Raw genomic sequence first — 23152 nt, forward strand, 5'->3', positions numbered from 1 at the left:
GCTCCTGAGGTTCATTAAGCTGCCAAATGTTATCCTGTCTTCACCAGCTAGTTGTTAAATATCTGTTTATTTACAAAAGCACCCAAATCACATTACACTGGTCATTTGATTCAGTGGTAATATTACAAGCATTGTTTATTTGCAGTTTGAAAAAACACTTTAAGCTGATATGACTTCTTCCCTAAGGCAACTTTTTGCTGGAGTTTGGCAATATGAATATAATTAGCATATAATTCAGCAAACTTTTGAGATTGTTTCTCACTTGAGTGTGGCAAACAAATATCCATCCGCTTGCAGACAGAAGTGCAACTGCAGTATCACACCTCCTTTCCACAACCTTGTGCACTGAGCTTTTTAAGACTGACTCACAGGCAAAACAAAAACAAAAAACAAAGCCTCAAAGCAGTTAACCAAGTGCTCCATATGTGCTTATCCTCAGTCGCAGCCAGGGTACCAGTTTTATGTTTGTACAAACAAACTGAACCTTCACATCAAAAGTAATGGTATATTTGTAGACCAAATGAAGACCAAATGAAGACCAAATAATATTGCAAACATTACAGATAATTAGAAATTGTATAATGTCGTGGACAGTGGCATTCCAGGGGAGCCCATTAAGGAAAATATCTAATGAGAAGGCAACAAATCTGCACAGGAGTACAGGAAAATGCTAATGAATCTGCTTGAAAGCAGTGCAATACACAGGACAATCAGACAGAACAAAGGAATAAGATTTAGGCCACATGACTCAGACATTAAGGTTTTTGCATTACCTACTGACTGAACACGCACAAGATATTCATTAGAATTAAAGAGATCCAATCGTTTTAAAAGCCTTTGGAGCTTTGAGGTTTATTTTACGTACAAAATAAGATGATAGTTATGTACTTAAATGTCAATAAAATGTTACGATGGTGAACGTACTCTAGATTCTGTGTTTTACGATAAAACAAAGGAGTAAACATAAGCAGCCTTAACCTAACTTGATGCATAATTTCCCTTTGATTTTCCCAACCAACAAAGTTGGAAGTAACCATTATTACTTAGCTAAGTATATTAAAAGTTTAAAGAGTTCTGTAAATAGTTTCTAAATGCCATGTCTCCTTTTCTCATTAAAGAAATCATCCAGGATGCTGGTGTTCAGCCATCCTCACTCCTGCATTCAAGCAGCAAACTGGATGAACAATTAGGTGCACTAATCTCATGAGGGCAAGCCTTTACCTCCCTATGAATAATTTAGCATTAAACCACCTGAAGCTGATAACAACGAAATGTATTTCCCTCTGCCAAGCAGAGGTTGGAGCCTTGCATGTTTGCATTTTGCTGGCAGTGACAGGAGAGAGCAGGATTTTCCCAAAATGTAATCAGCTGAATGTCTGTGAGGGAACATCAGTTATGAGAGGATCCACCAAGCGGTATGCCACTCCGAGATGTCCGTCTGCCCAAGGCGAGGAATCCGACCTTTAAAGGTCTTATTATTTAAGAAGGTTATTGCAAGTTAAGCAACCAAAACTGGAGACAGCACCTGAATACTACACACAGTAACATTCTTGCCCACTAGATAAACGACTGAGCAGAAAGTCTGATCTTTTGAGATCAAATTCAGGGCAAGAAAGTCATCTTTCTGTGGCAAGCAGCAAATCAGAGATTAGCAAACTGGCTTAGCTTCGATAATCGCACAGATCAAGGAAAAAGAGAGCGTAGGCAATGTGAAGAAGAAGAAGAGTGCTTGAGTCATTCTCTAAACTTTGAACAAAACTGTCAAGCTGTCATTTCAGGGCAGGAATGCAGGGCTTTTCAACACAACTCTTCTTAAATCTGACAGAACTTTGCATGACCTATGCAAATGAGAGGGAAAAGGAGGACTTAAGACTAATGCTTTTTCTCAGAAAAAAACAAGTCTCAGATCTTCACAAAGAGCAACTTGACACATACTTTAAAGGTGTGTCTCCTGAGATCATGTCTTTATGTTTAGTGGTGCTTGTTTTTTCATCACTCAAAATGTCTTAAACAGATACAGCTGATAAAACATTTCTGAGTTCAAAACTCTGATAAAGTGTATTGGAGAGTACCCTATAAGAGCAGGGCCATAAATCCTTCCTTCATGAATGTTACAATATTCAGGTTTTTAGCAAGTATTATCCATCCATCCACCATTTCCTATTATATTTATCCTTGTATAAGAGACTCTGCTAGCAGCTCTGTGAGGCTTTACTCAAGGAATGTGCTGCTTTGAGCTAAATGTTAAAATCAGAATGCGTCTTTCCCAATGCTAACATGCGGATGTTTAGCAAGTATGTTCACCGTCTTAGCTAAACATGTAAGTATGCTAACATTTGCTAGTTAGTACAGGTGAGGCTGGTGTGAATGTAGTTCTGCACATATGCACCAAAGTTGTTAAAAAACATCCTGGGGATAATGGTGGATAATGGGATAATGGAATGCAATTTCTGAGCCTCTGCTTCAGCAAAATAAAGTGTATGCTCTTACACAGTGCAGTCAGGTGGAAGGCACACATTAGTCCACTCTGTGCTCATGTGGAGTATCTTAAAATACCAGGTGCATCACCAAATATTTATAACTGTTATGTTCCTCACCAAGAGACCTGCACATTATCCATGAGATGAATCTAAATGGGCAGCTTATGTCTCAAAGGCAGGAATAACAATTAATTTACAGACTGAAGCCAACACTCACTATATTGATCAGTATATTATTGATGAGCTCAGTACTGTCTGCTGAACCTGGCAAACCAATCTATTGTTAATTTGATCAGAGGTAAAATCAGATCAGAGAAAATGCAGCATTATTTAAGTTTGATCTGTCTCCTCTTTTAATGATTAATGTAAACTTCACAGATTCTAAACAGCAAAACACTTTTTTCTTGTCTTCTTCATTTAGTTATACTCAGATGGGGATAAGAAAGAGACCAGTCTCAGGACAACACAAGGACAGCCCCAAATGAACACCCAGAGTTGCAATATAAACTCATAGACTCCAAAGATCCATACACTAGATCAATACACCTGGTGGCAGCAGACTTATGAGACAACTCTGTCGTTCGAAGATGAATGCATTGCCTTGGCATTGGAGACAGATGTAGAAAAAAATGTTCAAACTGAACACTGCTTCTAGGGCCTTCAGCGGCGTCTGATACACCTGTGGTCAGGTCGCAGAGCCGTCGCAGAAACCATAAATAACTCAACCTGAAACAATAACCTGTGAGAAGAAATAGCCTATTTGTCATCCTTGAGATATTGATGATGTATTGGACTCCTCACAAACCTTGTTCAGGGTCTGCAGCAGTATGTGTGGTATCCCTCCACAAAGTTAAGCAAGGCACCACCAGGACTAAGCCATTCTCTTTGGTCCCTGGAGCAGTATATACATTATCTGACTGACATTCCAACGATGTGCTTCCAACTTTGTTTCAATAGTTTCTGCTGTGGCTTTTTCCTGTTTTAAGTGTCCCAATTCACAAAACCAAGTCCGGAAAAAAATCACTTTTCCAGTTTGAAAGAACATGACTGGCCTACACAGAGCCCTCATACCTTTGGGATGAACTAGAACACCTATTGTGAGTCATACCTTTTCAACCAGCATCACTCAGTACCACTCTCATATGACTGATAAAAACCTAAACCTGGAAAACCTAAAATGTGGGGCTGAAGCTGTTACAGCAGTAAATTAGTACCCATGGGTTCAGAATGAAGTTCAACAATCATATAAGCCTATAGCATTCCAGTGTCAACATATTAGTAGTTTGCTGATAATACCACAATCCTCCACTACTCAATTTTAAGCTTGAGTTGTTCTTGACAGCTGCTTTTGAGGAATATTTATGAGTTTATTCAAATCAGAAATGATTTCTGTGTAAGCATTAATGTGGTCTGTCAATTTTATCGCACTCATCCCATTACATTACTGAATATTCTGTGAAGCAGGAAAAAGGTTCACCCTCTGGGGACCATGGAATACATATTGTGGACAATGAAAGATTTGTGGAAATCCATACAAAACCAAAATCAAATTTGGTCATAATAATGCTAAATATTGGTACTCTGCCCTAAATACATAAATCTAACAAATATATAGTGTAAGTTTTTAAAAAATATTTTCTAAAACAGCTAAGCACTGTTTTTAGCAAATCACCAGGAGAAAACAATCTATTTGTTGAGAACTATTTTAACCTGCGGATTAATTCAACAGATGCTCTAGTCTGTAAATAACAGCAGCGGGACGGTGATGAGTATCAGCTTAAAATAAACTAGTGTGCTGTTCATGATAAGGAAGAAACATGTGGCTAAGTGTAACTCCACGGTTCACACCAATGTGTTTTTGACTGTCTAACAGTGGAGCTCTGTGGCATTTAAGATACATCAGTCTTTATTTTTTAAGACATTTTAAGTTAATTTGACTTCCAGTTTAAAAACCCCAAAATGCACCCATGAAACATCTAAAAACGTGAATTTACTTGAGCTACCGATCATTATTCATGTTCAGTAATAGTGCAAAATTGAAAATAAATAAATAACTGAGCAGGGCACGCGAACAGCTAATCGAAAGTTTATGGAGCGCTCGGACAGGAGTGGGCGGAGCCTGTGAGGTTGAGGTCGGGTGGACTTTCTTTCTCACCGGAGGGAGGCAGGAGGATGGCAGGAGGGAGAGAAGCTCTCCCTGCTGCCTGTGGCGGACAGAAAAACTCCTGACTGCTTTCAGAGGAAGCTGATTTTTTTTTTCTCTTTATTAAAATTCGGAGCTGTGAGATGTGTGTGCTCGGAACAAGGTAAGATCCTTCTTTCTTTTTTATCTTCCTCACTCTCTCCTCTCATCATTTCACAGTCACAGGCTGAGTGACTTCTAATTTCCATTATGGGTGATTCTAATTATTTTTGATTATTTTTAATCAGGTGTACAAGGTCATGATTGTTTTTTGTTTGTTTTTTTTTTTTTTTTAAGGCCACTGATGAGCAGCCAGCACCACGTTGTCAGAATTACTTTATTTTCTCCTTCAGTTGACAATGCGAATTCATGCAGCCTGATGTTCAGTGTTTGTTTAGTCTTTGCATATTTCAAAAGCAACGAAACGTGGTAAAGGAAAGGAGCAATGTTTCGTGTTTGTATCGGGTTGTTCCTCCTTGCAGTCTAATTTAGATTTCTGTTCAGTACATTTCCCCTCAACAGGTAGGCCACCCTAATCTAAAAACACACACTGGGAATGGAAATATAAATATTTTATGAATATAAAGAAAATGATTAATGATTGTGGTGTTAAGAGACTGCAAAGCTGAAGGAAATGAAACATCATCCTCTTGGATCATCTGCTATTTGGGTAAACAACAACAATACAACATCTTTAGATGGATAAAAGTCGATTTTATTATGTAGCCCAATATCACAAATAATAAATTACAGCATTCTGAGCTCTCTAACCTTAGACCACCAGATAATGCGTGGAATGCTCAAGACAAAACTCTTAACTGTCCTCTCAGAACAGCAGTGTTCAAGGTTGGTAAAACACAGTGACTAATGTCACAAAGGGTTTGAATTATAAACTTCAGGCAATGACTGAAGAGAGGGTGCAGCTCTCTAGAAATGGACTTCAAGTGTATGGTAATTCATCACGGTAGTGCACTGCGCCAGAGAGCTGACACAGACTGTTATATTGCTGTGTTTGTAGAAACAAATGCCACGTGAACGCTACAGCGGCCTACACTGGCTGCAGATTCATGTATGTTGGATATCATTTGTTTGATGGGACGTCATAAGCGGGAAGGAAACTTATTCTAGTCATTACTTAAAATCCAGTGAATCGTCTTCGTGTTGGTGTTGTGGAGGAAGATTTGAAATATCTGAATATGAAATGCAAATGACAGCCATTTTTCACTATTTTCTGGCATATGTCGTAGCAGTAAATTGATACATTACACAGCGCTCTATAGATAAGGTAAGAATGAAAATAATGGTTAGTTCCAGCCTAAGTCCTTGTACATAAGAGACAGCAGTAAATCAGATGTATTACGGGTGAGCAGGTTAGCCAAAGAGTAGAAGTTTAAATCTTTCTTTCACCAATATAATGAAAGGAAGGAGATTTGTTTGGTGCAATGCACAGAAACAGATGGGTTTAGAATAAAAAGAAATAAAGAAGAGAAAAAAGAGCAGGGTCTCCTGATCTGCTGCATGCTTGTTATGTTGTCAGGAGGACTTATGTTCCTGTTGTGCATATTACGTGTGTGGTAATAATGCTGTCTTATGTCTGTAAAGTGCTGTGCTGATTGAATATACCCACAGTCAGGCTACATTAAGCCATTTAATATGCTCGCTAAATATTCTCTCTCCTCAAAAAAAAAAAAGGAAAAAAAACCTAATTATGAGTCCAATCATAGATTTAATTGGCTGACTTGTTTCAATTCTGTAATGGCCACTCAGACTAAGAAGCCTGACGGGAAAGTTTTTTCAAGGGCAAAGCACTAGGTTTCGATGAGATCTGCTAATGCAATAAGATGAGCAGTGCACCTTTGAATTTCACATGTAAATTGAAGTTTAATGATGTTCGCTGATAGCTTTTAATCAAATATTATCTTGCAGAGAATGAAAGGAGATGTATGCAGTCACTGCTGGGATGAACTGCTGGTCAGGGATGCAACTAGTGATGACTGATCATTTTCTGTTCATCTCTGCATTATTTTCTTCTCAAAAGAATTGAGTAAACGTATATTTTAAGCTCATCACAAATTCTCAGACACTTTTTAACCTTTCTTCTAACCAAAAGTCCAAAATCTCAAGGTATGCAAGTTACAGTGATGCAGAAGAATAGAGAAAAGCAGGAAATTGTTGCAATTGTCACATAAACTGTACTGAGCAAATATTTGGTATTTTTTCCTTGATAACAATTAATTATGTATGCTCTGAAAAAGTCAATTGATCAGACACATCAACACTTTAGTTCAGCGCATCTATAAAAATTTTAAGATTTTTGTTTATACAGCAAGACAGTAATTGGACGACATTTTGGGATCCCCCACCCCCAGATGTTGAGATGTGCTTAAAATCTCTCTAATATATTTATAGAAAAAATTGCTATGCTGCAACAGATAACCATGCTCTGCTGCCCAAAATAATTATTTGCAAATGCACATAAATAAATGATTTTTCTTAGTTTGAGCATTTTGATGTTTTTTGGTGCAGTTCTACATGGGGTTTGGTCGAGTGTTGGTTTCTGACTTAAGGAGAAGCTGTTGCTCAAGGGTTGTAAGTAGTTATGGTGAATGTCAAACGCTGTCTCTCTATTTTGTTACTTTTAAATCTGTTAAAGCGAATGTAATATGAGGCTACAAGGGCTATGTCAAAGGAAATGGGTTTTCAAATAATTTTTTCCTTTTTTTTCTGGGGATGGCTGTTGTGGGGGCTGATTTGGATCAGTGTTGACGCCATGGTTACGGCCTTGTGATACAGACTCTGCATTTGTCAGTCAACTCACCTAACAAATATTGTACAATTTTTCTGACTTTGGTCTCATATCTGGGGAAAAGCACGCTCATGATAATTCCCCCGTTGTTTAAATGTAAGATTCGTTGTGTTTGTTTTTGCTTTTGTTTTGCTACCACATAACTGCCCACAGCCTTTTTGTCAAAACATAAGCAGCTCAACTGCAATTCCGTTTTGATAATCTTCCTTTCCCAGAGGAAGAAAATTATGAATAAGAATAGCCAGAATTTCACTGGATTGGGGCTGGAAAGGGATAAAAAGCAGTCAGTAATAAAGCGGACTGAAAAGGTCATTTAACACATCTTACACCAGTTCATCATTTTGTCACAGCGCTGCTATCACCTTGTCCCTTCCATACTAATACATCCATGAATGAAACATGAGGTGGAAAGAGATGTAGAGCAGCTTTTGCTTTAGAGAGCTAGCCATGTTTTCAACCTCAGGGCAAGCACCAATACAGCACATACAAATAAAATGTAATATGTCAGACAAGCAGCTTCAGGTCATAAATGTGTCACCTGTTAACTTCAGAAAATACTGATTTGTCTTTAGACACAGACTGCAGTGCCTTGAGACATAAAGCTGAGTGCTGCAGAACTTAGGCATGATGTTGTTAGACCTTTGTTGAATTGTTTCTACTGTTTTCCTGCGTGACATTTTTCACAGTAACAATGGTCCTCAAACAAGGTGGGCTGAGGAAATAAACTTCATAAAACCAGCTAATCTCTTTGCACAGATACCTCAACACAATGAGAAATCTCATTATAACTGAAAATGTATTCAAAATATCACTGCACTTCCCTCTTCAGCTGAAACAATCCCAGATATCCATTCAACGCCTGTTTCATCTCAATTCGCCCTCTGGCTACTGATCCCAGCGTCAAGTGCCTATTTGGGTGAATTTTCGTTCCACCTTGTGGTGGGATGTGCAGTGATCGAAAGCCTTTGATCCTACATAACATGTGACAAGCGTGGCTGCTCTCTGAAGGCTTTATCTCGGCTGCTTTTTCATTCTTTTTTTTTCCCTCACCAACGTGTATCTCACTCAGTGACATGCCAGATCTCCAACACGTACACCGAGAGTGGTACTGAGTGGGACTATCAGCAGCCGAAGCCTTCGCCACGGTAATATAGTGCCCTCCTCAAGGTTCAATTCCTGGCCTGTCATCCGGCGGTTGAGTTAGAGCCCAGCTTGCAGACACAAGACCTTCAAGGAAGCCATCACAGGCTCCGAGTGAATGTCAGCTCTTAAAAAAGATTATCTCTGCTTTCATTTATCTTTGTATTCCCTGCATGGCTGGCTGGTTTTCTCATAATGCCACAGATGATTTTCTTTTTGCCCCAAGGATTATTATTACCACTGTGGTGTCCTTGTCTTTACCCCTGTTGTTTTTGATTATATCTTGTTTCCTTTGCTTTCTCTTTTTTTCTATTATCATCCTCAGCCCCCCGACCGCTCAAGCGCTCTATGATTTCCTGACAGTTGCTGGAAATATTTTTCTTTAATTGATCACCCTGGTTGAGTAAAGGATGAACTAAAATCTGACATTAATGATAGGATGTTTTATTGTTGGCAGTTTTTTGTTTGTGAAGGCAAAAAGACAAGTAAGCTGTAATGTTTTTTGGATGAAAAAGAAATTGTGAATACCACTTAGTTCATTCAGCTGTAACCTCTGTTTTCTCTAATGCATCTGTAATGAAGGGTGGATAATTTGCAAATAGAGAGACTGTGTCCTCTGAATAGAGGCTATTCAGTGATATTTTTACACTTTAATCATGACTGGGTTGGCTGTGTGATGATTTTTTTTTTTTTTTAAAACAATTTACCTTTAATTTGTTCCATTTTATGTGTGATGGTTTGATTTGTTCCTACACTACCAAAGAAAGAACAGCAGGAGGTAATAAGTCTGTTTTGGGTGTTTCTAAGAGTTATGGATTATGAACGTGTTGCTAAATATAATTTATCTTTTGTTTTAACAGGTCTCCTGTATTAAAGCCTTTCAACATGGCTGAACATGACATCCCAAATCCATCACTTAAAACATGAATGTTTGTCATTTCTAAAGCTATGCTGGACAATGTATGACAAACTGTGTGATGGTGGTTTTCTTTCCAAATATCACATACTGCCAAGGGACCCTGGCCAAGGCTACATGATTGGTGGAGCGCTGGCAACAACATCTGCATCTACAAATTAACTTTAAGTGCAGTTTATGCACCAGGAAAAGCTTTTGTCTTCTGCATTAGGAGGAGCAAAAAAAGAAAGAGTCAGCTTTAGCTGTAGCATTAGTGTTCGAGATTGCAGCGATCACAGATGGTTCCTGCTGAGAACATGAGTGTTTTCTCTGCAGCAGGTCGTTGTCCCAACTGCAGCTCCTCTGCCCACCCAGAGGTGGACATAGCCAAGGCGGTGGTTTTGGGCATGGTGCTAGTGCTATTTGTAGTGTTTGGGGTCCTTGGCAACATCTTGGTCATCCTGTCCGTGTTATTCCACCACCACTGGCGTTCTGTGACACACTACTTCATTGCCAACTTGGCAGCTGCAGACCTGCTGCTCAGCTCCGCCGTCCTGCCCTTCTCAGCAACCTCGGAGGCTCTGGGCAGATGGGTGTTTGGCCGGTCCTTCTGCAGCGTCTGGGCAGCCCTGGATGTCCTCTGCTGCACTGCCTCCATCCTCAGCCTGTGCGTGATCTCAATCGACCGGTATCTGGCTGTCAGCTACCCTCTGCGCTACACTGCCATAGCTACAGGGAGGCGAGGCCTTACCGCAGTGGCTGCCCTATGGGGACTCTCAGCAGCTATATCTGTAGGCCCTCTGTTTGGCTGGAAGGAGCCCGACCCAGAAGATGAGACAGTGTGCCGAATTACAGAGGAACCTGGCTATGCTTTGTTCTCAGCATTAGGATCTTTCTATATACCTCTGGCCATCATTCTAGCCATGTACTGCCGGGTGTATACTGTGGCAAAGAGAGAGACAAAAACCCTCAGGAAGGGCAGTAAGGGAGATGGGGTAGAGACAGAAGGGGTAATGCTGAGGATGCACAGAGGAAATGCTGCTCAGACAGGGAAGCAAGAGGATGAAAACGGCACCATGAGGCATAAACGCACCACCTTTTCCCTGCCGAAGCTGCTGAAGTTCTCAAGAGAGGAGAAGGCAGCCAAGACTCTTGGCATTGTTGTCGGGTGTTTCATCCTGTGCTGGCTCCCTTTTTTTCTGGTTTTACCCATTGGTAAGTACCCGCTAACCTCTTCTGTTTTTATCTTCCTATAACCCCAGTTTGTGTTTTCCTTGTATTATTATGAGTATATTCAAGTATCAAAGGTACGAGTTTCTTTCAGATTTTAAAGCTCCAATGTAATTCCAAAGCCCTCAAAGACTCTGACGGAGAATAAAAAGACATTTAACTTGTTTCCTGAATTGAGGCTTTATTCTTAAACCTACAATGCTAAATTTGGAAAGGCAGAAGCAAGTTGTGAATGCTGAACAATGACATGTCATTGTAACATTTTAAATTAATAAGCAAACAGTTGCTTATTTAGACATTAGATGGATATTGAGCAGCATTTTCATTTATTTGGAGTCTCTGGCAACCTGATTAACACATCACGCCATCTTTGTTGTTTGGTCTCCACTAACTCCTGAGGGAACTATCTAAGACTCTAGATGTTAAATACTCCAGTATGTTCACCAGTTAGTGAGTGTCTGCTGCCTGCTGTTTGGTGCTGAATAGGCAGAGGATGGTCTTTAGAGCTTTTTGTCTGCAAAAAGGTGCCTGCATACTGCAGCTAGATGCTATGAGAGTGGTGAGAGCAAACCAAATCAGCTAAACAATAAGCCGAAAAGCTATGTAAAGCCATTATCTTTTTATAGGCCTCCAAAAGAAAACTAAATGTAGCACTTTATATGAGAAACCAATGGAACATCTTCTGCTCAATCTTTTGCTGACCTCCCGCAGTTTAACCTATGCTGTGATGTAGAAGAGTGCTCCAGGATGTGTCAGTGCACCACTACATCACTCGAGGGTGTGGTTACAGGTACCACAGACTTGAAAATTTTAATGAAAGAGGGCAGTCGTGGATCAGCGGTTAGGGTGTCGGACCCGTAACCGGTGGATCGCTGGTTCGATTCCCCGTACCGGTGTCCATGGCTGAGGTACCCTTGAGCAAGGTACCTAACCCCCACTGCTCCCCGGGCGCTGCACGTGGTCGCCCACTGCCCCGGGTTTGCTGTGTGTGTGTGCACGTCACTTGGGTGGGTTAAATGCAGAGCACAAATTTCGTTGGAGTGAGTTCCCTCCAATGACAAAATATGTCACTTTCTTTCTAGTTTAAAACTGCTTTTCAGGTGTATATAAAAAAGATTGTAATTTTGAGGAAGAAGGAGGTATGTCATGTCCATCATGTTTGTGTAATTTAATTTAAAGGAGCTTGGCGCTCTTTTATATGATTCATCAGCCGTAACATTTTTTGATCCAGATAGACAGAGCATTTATGATTTCCTTGATACTAGAGGTCGACTTTATTCTGTGAAATATATAAAAAGTAAATTTAAATTTTAGCTAACACAAAATTGAATAGAATTATTCTGTAATAGTCAAAAGTCTTTGTGAATAGAAGCTTCAGTTAACAATATCAGGGGTTCAGGAAACGGTAAATGTGCAGTAAGCCAGATAGTCACATCTTTATATTTAATAAGTTATAGGTACATTTTGTCAGACTCTGTCAAAGATGATAAGAGTGATGTTATCATTGATGTCAGAGAGGAAAGAAACCAACCATTGTGTCTAATCTAAAATCTTAATTGCTTCTGAAATAGCTCAAATAGCTTGACTGAGATAAGTGAATGTCAGTGTGGACTAGTATCTACCCTTAAATACATAAGGGCAGACATCTGTCAGCGGTTATTTCCATGGTCACAGATGGTGAGATTGTTGCTGAAACGTGTATTCGGTTACATAAACTGTGATTTTACTGATGAAAGGAACAATCTATACAGGATGGAGGAGATGTGGATGAAACACATCTGGACAAATAATATGTGCGACATTTTGTTCTCTTTTTTCATCAGCGTGTACATCCATAACTGGTCATATGATTAAATGTCCAAAGTGTAATCCAAATATTGACACAAGGGTCGCTCTGTCAAAAACTGGGAGCTGTTGTCTGCCTTAAACTGAGTCTTTGATTTCATTATTACTTTCTGCCACAAATTGGCAGGAAGCATCAGACAATTTTCTGCTTTGCACTGTTATATTAATCGTGTAATGAATTTATTATTTGAATTTATTATCATTATTTTTGGGCTGGATGAAACAAGCCATTTAAAGACATTCCCAGGTGCACTGTAACACAGTAATTGGTATTTTTCTGACATTTTATTGACCATACATTGTAATAAACACAGAAAAGAAACGGGTACTCAAGCTCAAATTCTGTGTGAAAATCAATTTTAATTTGGTTAAATAAGCATCTACAGCTATTAAATTTTGAACATGAGCATGCTAGCGTGCTCTCAGTCACAACTCTGACATGCCTAATTTTAGCAGACAGTGTTTGCTAAGACTGATGTCTTTATGTTTTTTAAAGTATTTAGTTATGAACCAAAGTACAGGACAAAGTTAAAGAATCACAACTCACTGAGGGAAACAGGACTCTTGGTGACACTGGAAAAAAATTCAAAAACATCCCTTAGTCTTTAGGATTCATTGTCGGGAAATTTCATTTAACATCAAAAATGTCAACCTCTTGGTTTGCCAAAGAGAAAAAGTCGAGGGTACACTTAAGTCAGTATTATTCACTCTCGGAGGACCAAGAATATCTGTACAAGATTTCATAGCAATCCATAATATAATTGATGAGATATTTCAGTCTGGACTAAAGTGACCAACTGTCCTCTCAACTGATAAATAGATGAGCTGATCACGAAAGCTGCTGAGGCCTGAACCACTTGTATAATGCTGCTTGATGATATATTTTGCTCTATGAACACGTCAGGAAAATATTCCTTCTTCACCACTGTGCTTTGACTCAACTCTTTGAGTTTCTCAGAAGGGACATCAGAAAAATTCAATTACAAGTAACCAAATAGACCAAATAAAACACCACATTGGAATAGAATGGGCTTCTGCTGTGAGATGAAATGGAATGAGCCAAACTATTGCTCCCTCCTATGAAAGCTATTATAGATAACAAGCATGAGGCTTAATGGTCTGTAATGCTAGGAGGCATCTTCAGTCACCCTGTAGCCTCCCAAGGCAGCCAGTCACCGGAGAATAGTTCTGCATTTCAATTGAGACAGGCCTTCATGGCTCACAGCACAGCGCTCATTCCAGCTCTGCAGTGATGATGGTCTGAGATTCTCAGACTGAAGGTTTGAAAAAACTGAATTTTTTTATTTTGCATTTTTCTTGAGCACTTCAAATGGAAAGCCTGTTTTGTGCTGAAGCACTTGGAGTCCATCTTCACTGCAGCACTGTACAGTCTGCTTGTCAGGCTCATAAAATGAAGTGACTGTTGGGAACCAGTGGCATTGTAGGCTTTGTATTTAAGGCTGCTGTGAAGCATTGCTGTCGTAAAAATCGATTTTGCACATGGAAATTAGACCTGTGACTGGAATTTAACAACTTTTATTTCCTGTCCCAAGGAGGTAGATGTTTTCTGTCTTGTAATCTTGTTATTCTTTGCCAGAATATCTCAAAATTGCTTGAGATTTGTATGTAGTTTGGTTCAAAATTAGGTCATGTGCCAAGAAACCACTGATTAAATTTGATTTTGGAGCAGATTGCACCATTAAATGGTCATTTATAAATCATATGTCATCACTCATAAAGGATAATTGCAGGTTATTACATCATGTCTTTACTTTGTGCCTTTGGCTATCCTTTTTATTGGTAAAAATCCTTAAATACACAATGATTTTGGAAAAGAAGTTTTATTTCTTTCTCTGGATTCTGATTTAAAAAAAAATCAAAATGATTAAAAATCATTTTTACAAAAAATTCCTAATATGCCCTAACATGATTTTACGTGTTTTTCAAAAGAGATAATTACAGACATGATCCAGATTTTATTTTATTTTTTGGGGATTTTTTGATTTGTGTCTATTTGTGTGTTTTCTCTAGGATCCATATTTCCATCCTGTAAGCCTTCTGAAACCATCTTTAAGATAACCTTCTGGCTGGGTTACCTCAACAGCTGCATTAACCCCATTATCTACCCATGTTTCAGCCGGGAGTTCAAGAAAGCCTTCCACAACGTGCTACATGGTCGCTGCCTAAGAACTGGAGCACAGGCTGCCAAAATGCACGGACACATAACCACCCATTCCTCCAGTCCAGGCCCCACGTCTAATACCTCAATTCTCTCATCCCAGAGCTGTGTCACTGATTCTTCATGGTGTTGCTGCAGTGCCATTTCAACCTCTTCCTCATCTGTCAGTGGGCCAAATGAAGCTCAAAGTGCACAAGTCCAGAGTAAGAGTCTGCTGAAGGCGTGGTGTTTCTCAGGAACTCCAACTCCAGTACCACAGAACCTCTCTAGTCACAGATCAACAAAGGTCTTACGCCTTTCTCTTGGTATTACAGGAGACGCTGTTTGATTGGCATGCTGAAGCAATGCACCAATTTTGATCTTGTACCTCGTAAATCATGTACAACTTTTACATTTATGCTCCTCAAAGGCATCAGAGTGCAGGGCCAGCTAACAGTTACTTGCCTCCACAGCAGGCAGAGGAGAACTCTGTTGCCTTAAGGCTTTATGCCAGTTTAAATGCCCCAAGCTGTCAAATAAATTAGGAAAGTGAATGAATAATACTTTCTACATTCAGTAGCTACTGCTGGGGTGTTATTGAACTTGAGTATGAATGCATGGCAAGACACTTAGACCTATGAATTAAAACAAATTTCTTTGGTTAAAAAATGCAAGTCAAAACCATGTTTGTAAGTATGAATACTGGGTTTGAAGGGATAGCCGTGAGTGTGTGGCAAGGAATAAAAGAGAATCTTTAGTGATACACATTAGTGGTATTTCTGCAGATTGCACATAAGCCCTTAAGGGTAAGAGATTCATCAACCCCAGCACAATTAGCATTCACTGACAGCTCTGTGAAAGTGGAAGTTGGTGTAGTCTATGAATATTTGTAATATATATGCGACCTGTGTCAAAAAGGATTTGATTTTGACATTTCAGTCATAGACTGAAAAAAAGTTAAAAACTATAGGGGAATGAGAAATATTGGTTGATATTTGGGTGTGGGATAAATACCTGGAAACAAATGAAAACCAGGAGAAAAGAAGCCCATCTTTGTACCCGTCTGATTCTTTTCATGTTCAGTTTTGTTTTTGTTGAGGCTATGTTGAATCAGCTTTTAATGTCTCACATCACACATGTTTCTTTCCTCTCAGTCTTGGTGAAGGATGGCTACTGGTTTTTGGCGGTACAGTCCTTCAGAGCCATGTTCTCCCCATGCAAACACTGGAAAATTGTTTGAAACAGATGAGTAATTCAAGCTGTGTCTGTTTGTGCATCTTTGTTATCTGTAATTGGCATCTGTATGTGTTTCTTTTCTTTTTGTCTTTTTTTTTGGGGGGGGGGGGGCAGAGAAACACCAAGCTGATAGCCCTGACATATAAAGATTTATAAAGCTGTCGGGGCTAACATGAAAATGAATGATTGTCTTCTACCACATCCAGCAGACAAAGAGCAACAGTATGATCCCATCTGAGTCATGTTTGTGTCCACCTATTGAATGTAAGTCCAACATTCATCCTCCATTTAACTCTGGTTGGATCTCAACCAACTAGGCCTGATATCAGTTTGTCATTGTGTGTAAAAAAAAAATAAACAAAAAACTACTTTTTCAGTATGCAAAGCTGAATTTCCATTTGTTGGCTTATTAAGGAATGTAATTGCTCTGGAGTTGTTGGTATTCACCTCACAAGGTCTCAGCATTATGGTTACCTTTGTGATGTACAGAAGGTGAACAAAAATGAAAAAACAATTGTGACATTATGAAACGGTAATTAACTTTGAATAAATGAAGTCACTTTTGCTATAGAGGCAACAAAAATATATCACCGTAACCTTTAACAAAACGGGATAAGATTATCATGACATATATCAGCATACAAGTAAACCCTCATTAACAGTTGAGACTGCCAATGAATTCAAAGTTCACGGCAAAAACTGAAAGCTTTGCATTGAGTAGTTTTTATTTTTTTCCATAGACTTCATTTATGATGCCCTAACCAACTCTGTCGCAACTGAATTCATTAATTAGCAAAACAAAGCCCACCATAGCAGACAAATTAATAAATAAACGTGATGTGGTCCAGTGTAAAGATAATGACACTGTTTCATTAAAAACATGTCATGAACGGGCTAATAGCTTTAACAAACATGTTTCGGCTGTCTTATCTTTTTAAAAAAGGTTTTCTTCTTAGCTATTAATCCTGTGCTTCCCCCAGTTACAAACACAGTTGTTTTTCTTTGCTGTGCTTGGATTAAAGGCATTTTCCTACCCTACAGACACCATTACACTGATGAATACCTGAGAATGCTTATCTGAGAAATGCAGGATGTTGAAAGAATTTTTAGAAGACAAATGACTTGTCGTTTCACAGTCACCTCAGGTTAGGCAGTATGAAGAGTTTCCTTCATTCTGCATTGCTGTATGGGATTTAAATAGTATAACATTATGTGACTGTTCAGGAGGATGATGTCTGTGTTTAAACTCTTGTAAACACTTTAACACGCTTTACATTACTGTGGTCACTAAACTGTCTGTCTAAACTAATAAACATGCAGCTCTTGTTTCTCAGATTATTCAGCCATAGACTCAAATGTTACGCTGCATTAGGCAACAAGTAGCTGGAGATGTGCTGACTTTTCATTAGAGAGGCATGTCTAAAGGTGGAGTAAACACAATGACATTTCACGCTTGGCTTATATCACATTTCCATATATACTCTTTTAAATCTTCATAATTCATTTTCACTCTTATACAAACACATAAAATTCATTTCTGGGGAATATTTCTCTACCCTGGCAACCAGATGAACCTGCAACTCATTTATTTGATCTGGCAGATGCTTAAGGGCTCCCCTCCTGTTTGGACATATTTCCTGATCCTGGTTTGTGATTGACCAATCACAACTGTTTATCTAACATGAGATACAGCTTTACAGTTTATGGTATGATATAGCATTCCATGAGCTGATGTGGTTTTCATATGTGGAAAAAAAAACAAGAAACACATAAACAGGTGTCCAAAAACCACCTAAGTTCACATGTACTCTTCACATGCGGTTTCACATGGGACATTTTCATAAGGGATAAGCATGAGTTGTGTTGGCAATTAAAGTTTTACTTCTTACATTTTAGCAGTCCACCAAGATATGTTTCTGAACACATTTGAGGCAAGAAATAACCCTGAATCTTCATTCATTAGATCTACAAGGCCTAAGGCAAGGGCACACTGCTCTGCCGGTGTTGTGGGTTAGTCTATGAGTACATTCACTGTCTTTTTTCCTCTGAATATGTTCATGGTTACCGTGGGCAGAAACTAATTTATTAGTATTGTAGTGTTGAGAATGCTGATACAAAGCAGCAAAATACAATTCACGCTGCTCTTTGTATTGAAGTTAGTAGTAGCTGTCGAACTTCCTCAAACTAACTTTCAATGGAAGCTAATAGGCTCACATTCATCTGTGCTTTGAGCTGTTCATGTTTTGTTCTCAAAGTTCTCACATCACATTCATTGCTCTGAGGCCAGGGTGGAAAGTAAATACATATTCAAGTAAGAGTTAGGCTCAGTTTAGAGGTGCTTTCATTTCCTTTTATGTTACTTGTACTCCCCTACCTTTCAGAGAGAAATTTTCTTTCTACTCCACTACATTTATTTGACAGCTTTAGTGACTATTGACTTAAGATGGAGTAAATAACATATAGTTAAAGATTTAACCAGTGCTTTTATCAGTACTAGAGGGTCAGTAACAGAGAAAGAATCATCAAACCACTGCTTGATTTAAGTGTATGTGCTGTAGCGAGTAGTCAAGCAGCGCTGTGTCTGCTTCTGTCAGTTCAGATATTATTTATGGAAATAAATGCACCAGATTCCTGTTAAACATGCAGCTCTCGTTTTCCAAAAGCAGCACCGGATTCAAACAGTGTTACAGCAGCTGTCATTTGAAAGCAAACACTGCTGTGATAAATGGATCCAGGAAAAGAGTGTGTGCTGTTTAACCTAATCAGTTGACTTAGCAAAATGATGTTTCAAATGACAATCATGACTGATAATGTTGAGCAGTGAGTAAAGCAGGTGTCAAGAACCGACCGACTGCATCAGGAAAGTTAAAGAGGATTCATTATTTGCAGTGAAGGAATATTGTTTTGTGTTTTGTGTCAAACTGGAGGACTATTCTTCTTCTGAGAGCCTCCTCTTCTTGAGTCGATGTTCTTCCATTTGAGTCAGCATCAATTTAAAAGTTTATTGACTGTCTGCATTGATAGCTTGTTAAGAGTGTGTGGGAAAGCTTTGGAAAAGTTTTGTAATAAACCACCCACTGCATAAGTGCTTAATGAAACTCTCTCATGTGCAAAATGTTTTCAGGTGTAACAATATAACACAGGGGCTGTTTGTGCAGATGTGTTAATTGTAGTAGCCCATTTGCAAATGCACCTCCTGACATAAGCATTGTTGTTAAAGATGCCAAAATTCCCCACTGTGTTGTTTACTTATTATTCTCTGTCTCACTGAACATTAAGATGATGTGTTCTACCACAAGAGGTGAGGAATTCTTGTTGCCAGCAGGAAATTAAATTGGACATGGTTGCTTTATTTTATGGTTTCTGAATCATTTGTATCAATAACTTATAAAGTTGTTTTTTTTCTGATTTTCTTCCTAAACAGCAAATTTAAACATTTATTGCTCAGTTTGATGGATTTGATTGGACAGCAGCATCATACAAAATTGTAATGTGACAAAAATGGGTAGGAATAACTCTCAGCTTCAGTTGTTGAGCCATAGACAGATCCTTCTATCTTAATCCCATCTAAATTAATAATATTTTATTAATCAATTCATTCATTCATTCATTAATATTTAGTGTTATGTTACTGAACAACTCAATCTCTCACTGTCATCAACAATGTTTCCAGCAGCAGCGACAAACAGACAACATTAGTGACTGGCTGGTGAATAAGTGGAAGCTTTAGCAGCTAAAGAGCCAGATTTTCTTTTTTTTCTTTTCTGAAGCGGTGGTGAATACAGAAAAGGAGCTGAGAGGAGAATGTACTCAAACTTAGATTCACTGAGTGGACGAAAAAATGACTTCCAGCAAATGCTAATGTTGATGTGCCTGCTGCATTATCTGAATTGTCTCTTTTAGCAATTGTGGTAAGACAAGTGTGTGCCTGTAAGCTTGTTTCATTTCTGCTATTTGAAAAAAAAAAATCAATTGTGCAGCTTTCAAAATACAGAGGAATGAATAATGATGTTTCTATGTGCTCCCATCATTCATCCAAACATTCCAGTGGAAGTGCAAGCCTGTATTATTGTAGAGTGTACCTCAAAACATTACTGTATTCCCATCTCATTCCCAAACTATTAAACCTTGCTTCAGTAAAGAGTGTGACTTCTGACTGTCTGGATCTGGAAGCATTAGGCCTACGGGTGTCCTCCCTTTTCCTTTTTCCTCATCCCAGGGAGTACACGACCTAGAAAAGTGAACTCGCTCACTTAGCTTTGTATAAGCTGAAATGATACAGACTTTGGGCCAACGTTAAGCTCTTCATGACTGATTAAATTTGGTTTAATCAACAGTGTGTGGATTCCATCACTCAGGCCAAAACAAAGACCAGTCCAAAAGAACTGGCTTCGATCCCTGTCGGAGTTGATATGACACTTACTAGCATACTTAGCAAAACTAAACATATAGCTACTATACGACTTCTTTACATTGACATTATAGAATAGGTAACACCTACGCAGGTGTTTTCAATTATTTTGCCTGATTAGACCAAATCTTGGGGCTGTGTGTACAGACATATTTCATCTTTATTCTAATTAATATGTTGAATTTGGTGACCTCAGAGCCCCTGCAGACATCCACCTGAGCAGAAATCTAATCAGTCAAACTAGCTAAAAACACCTGTTTGGGTGTGCAGGTCCCTGAAGACCTTAAATAAGAGCAAATCCTGCAGCTGTTCCATGAAGCAGATGTTACCTCTGGAGGTTCAGTGACTGAACAGGAATACAAACTTGTTTTCTGAACAGTGTATTTCAACACGATGTTATTGCAGAAGATCAAGGAAATTAAGCTTTCCCCTGTTTTTATATTTCTTCAGAGGAAATCAAAGAACACATCCATCCATCTTCTATACCGCTTATCCGTCAGGGTCGCGGGGGAGCTGGAGCCTATCCCAGCTGACTACAGGCGAGAGGCGGGCTACACCCTGGACTGGTCGCCAGTCAGTCACAGGGCCAACACACAAAGACAGACAAGGGGCAATGTAGAGTAGCCAATTAACCTAATGTGCATGTTTTTGGTATTGTGGGAGGAAGCCGGAGTAATCGGAGAAAACCCACGCAGGCACAGGGAGAACATGCAAACTCCACATAGAAGAGCCCAGACCGGGATTCGAACCTGGAACCTTCTTGCTATGAGGCGACAGCGCTAAGCACTGCACCACTGTGCCGTCCTCAAAGAACAAAAAAAAGCAACACAAAAGAAATACTTGAGTCACCCCATACATTCCATGTATAAATTACAAAAATTGGTGATCTTTTCTAACATCTTTTCAGCCATGAATGCAAATGAAATAAAAAAGATTTTAAGCATCGGCATGCAGGAAAGATCTAATCCCATGCATTTTATACTTAAGACAATGAACATTTTTATCTTTTATCTCTTTTAAATTCAGTGAACTGCCAAACTCTCTTTATTTTTGCCTCAAATGTTGTGCCTGTCAAATTTATGATAACATTATTTCACAGTAACTGAGCTGAATTATTGATTATTAGGTGTTGGATTTCTTCAGAGGCAAAGTGATGGTCCTGTTATGAAAGCTTGTGGAGGTAAATATGATACTTTGGTCTGTTTAATAGCCACAGTTTGACTTCAGGCAGCAATAACCACAAGCCATGATGGGAGTCATCTAAAAGCCACACGGAGCTTTAAAAGGTCAGTACACTTGTCCACTCAGTGGGCCCATTTCATCTTGTAGTGCACTCAGAGTCAGGACAGCTAAAGTGACCCACTTATACAAACACTGAGTTAACTGTATGGCCACAGGTTGGTGTATAAAGCGCACGTCAAATTGACATTGTGTGAAAATAATTAGCACTTCGTGTAGACCTGTTCATACCTCTGAAAATGAGAGGAGAAAAAAAAGCAAGTGTAAAAGACTTGGATTGCATACACCAGTTAGCACATCTGTAGGTATTTATGAAATTAGCCTTGATTTTAAATTATTAGTTTATGTCAAATAAGATTTAAGATTTTATTTAGTAAACGCAGGTAAAGCAGTTTGTTTGTATCCACTGTATCGTGCAATGCCAAAGAGCAGTAAATTACTAAACAGTTTATGACAAAATTGTTCTGTGGGAGACTGTAGAATCAATCAACATAACCCCTACTGTCCTACTGTCATAAGAGAGGAAACAAAAATACTCAGTACACTCAGCCATACTCTGGCAAAACCGTGAGTGTTTGGAGCATACTGAGCAGATGAGTAAGAGGGTTACAGCATGCTTTAATGGTTTGAGTTTTTGTAATTTTATTCCACACTGAAAGCACATTAGTGTCTGTTGTAATGATCATAAATCTAAGAGCCAACAACCCACAACCACCTTTCATATTCAGGTTTTGAATGGCCTTTCACTTTATCCATGACCACAGTCTTTCCATGACTAACCCAGTGAACTATATCGCCTAACTTACCCAGACCTCAGTTTCCACACGCATTAGCAGTTCCTTTTCTTCATAAATCACAATAGTTGCATATGAATGTGATTGTGGAGGGGCCATGCAAGAGGACGTTCTGCTATATGGTGTGGTTTTTTTCTTTAGTCCTGAAATGAAACCTGAGCTGGCAGGCACCTTTCTGTGTGGAAACCGTAAATTGCCCACATTGTGAATGTGAGTCTCAGTGACTGGCTGCATATAGGCCTGTTCTGTCTGATTGAGCAGGGAGTATACCAATCTGAGATAGCTTCAGTCACCCATTACCAGGATAAGCGGATACATAAAATGGATGGATGGAAGGAAGTCATTCAGATCATAGAAATAGTGAGTGTGGAAAGAAGCTGTGAACCCTCCTGACTTGACATGAGGCAGCCACCAAAAAGGGCTCTGTATGTCGTTACTGCACAAAAGAAGGACCAACATGGTTACATACTGTGGCTTCTGTGTAGCATAAAATACACACTGTGACAGTCTACCCGCTGACAGAGAACACACCTGATAAAAATCATAATATACATCGTATTGTGTCATGATTGAGAACTCCGCTAATGCAAATGCAGAAAACTGTTTTCCATTTTAAATGTATGCTACAACTGAACCCAAAGAGAAAATGAGATAAACATAAGTTATGCATTCATTTAAACCTCATACATTAATTCATTTGTGCATTCCAACATCTTTTCTCACATTTTTTCATGTG

The 23152-nt window shown here is 39.0% G+C and overlaps 2 protein-coding genes across 2 annotated transcripts in view; one reads left to right on the forward strand and one right to left on the reverse strand.

The window, feature by feature from the left end:
- Positions 1-20909, reverse strand: part of tmem230a (transmembrane protein 230a) — a 33613-nt gene extending 12704 nt beyond the window's left edge. Inside the window, exon 1 of the mRNA XM_046375697.1 lies at positions 20870-20909. The gene's annotated coding sequence lies outside the window, so the exon portion shown is untranslated. The remainder of the gene's footprint in view (positions 1-20869) is intronic.
- On the forward strand, positions 9528-16061 carry adra1ab (adrenoceptor alpha 1Ab). Its single transcript, XM_046375695.1, has 2 exons — positions 9528-10718; positions 14610-16061. The coding sequence occupies exons 1-2, from the start codon at positions 9803-9805 to the stop codon at positions 15083-15085; spliced, it is 1392 nt and encodes a 463-aa protein (XP_046231651.1). The 5' UTR covers positions 9528-9802; the 3' UTR covers positions 15086-16061.
- Positions 20910-23152: the final 2243 nt, after the last annotated feature.

This window comes from Scatophagus argus, chromosome 20, assembly GCF_020382885.2.
Source record: "Scatophagus argus isolate fScaArg1 chromosome 20, fScaArg1.pri, whole genome shotgun sequence".
NCBI classification, from domain to species: Eukaryota; Metazoa; Chordata; class Actinopteri; family Scatophagidae; genus Scatophagus; species Scatophagus argus.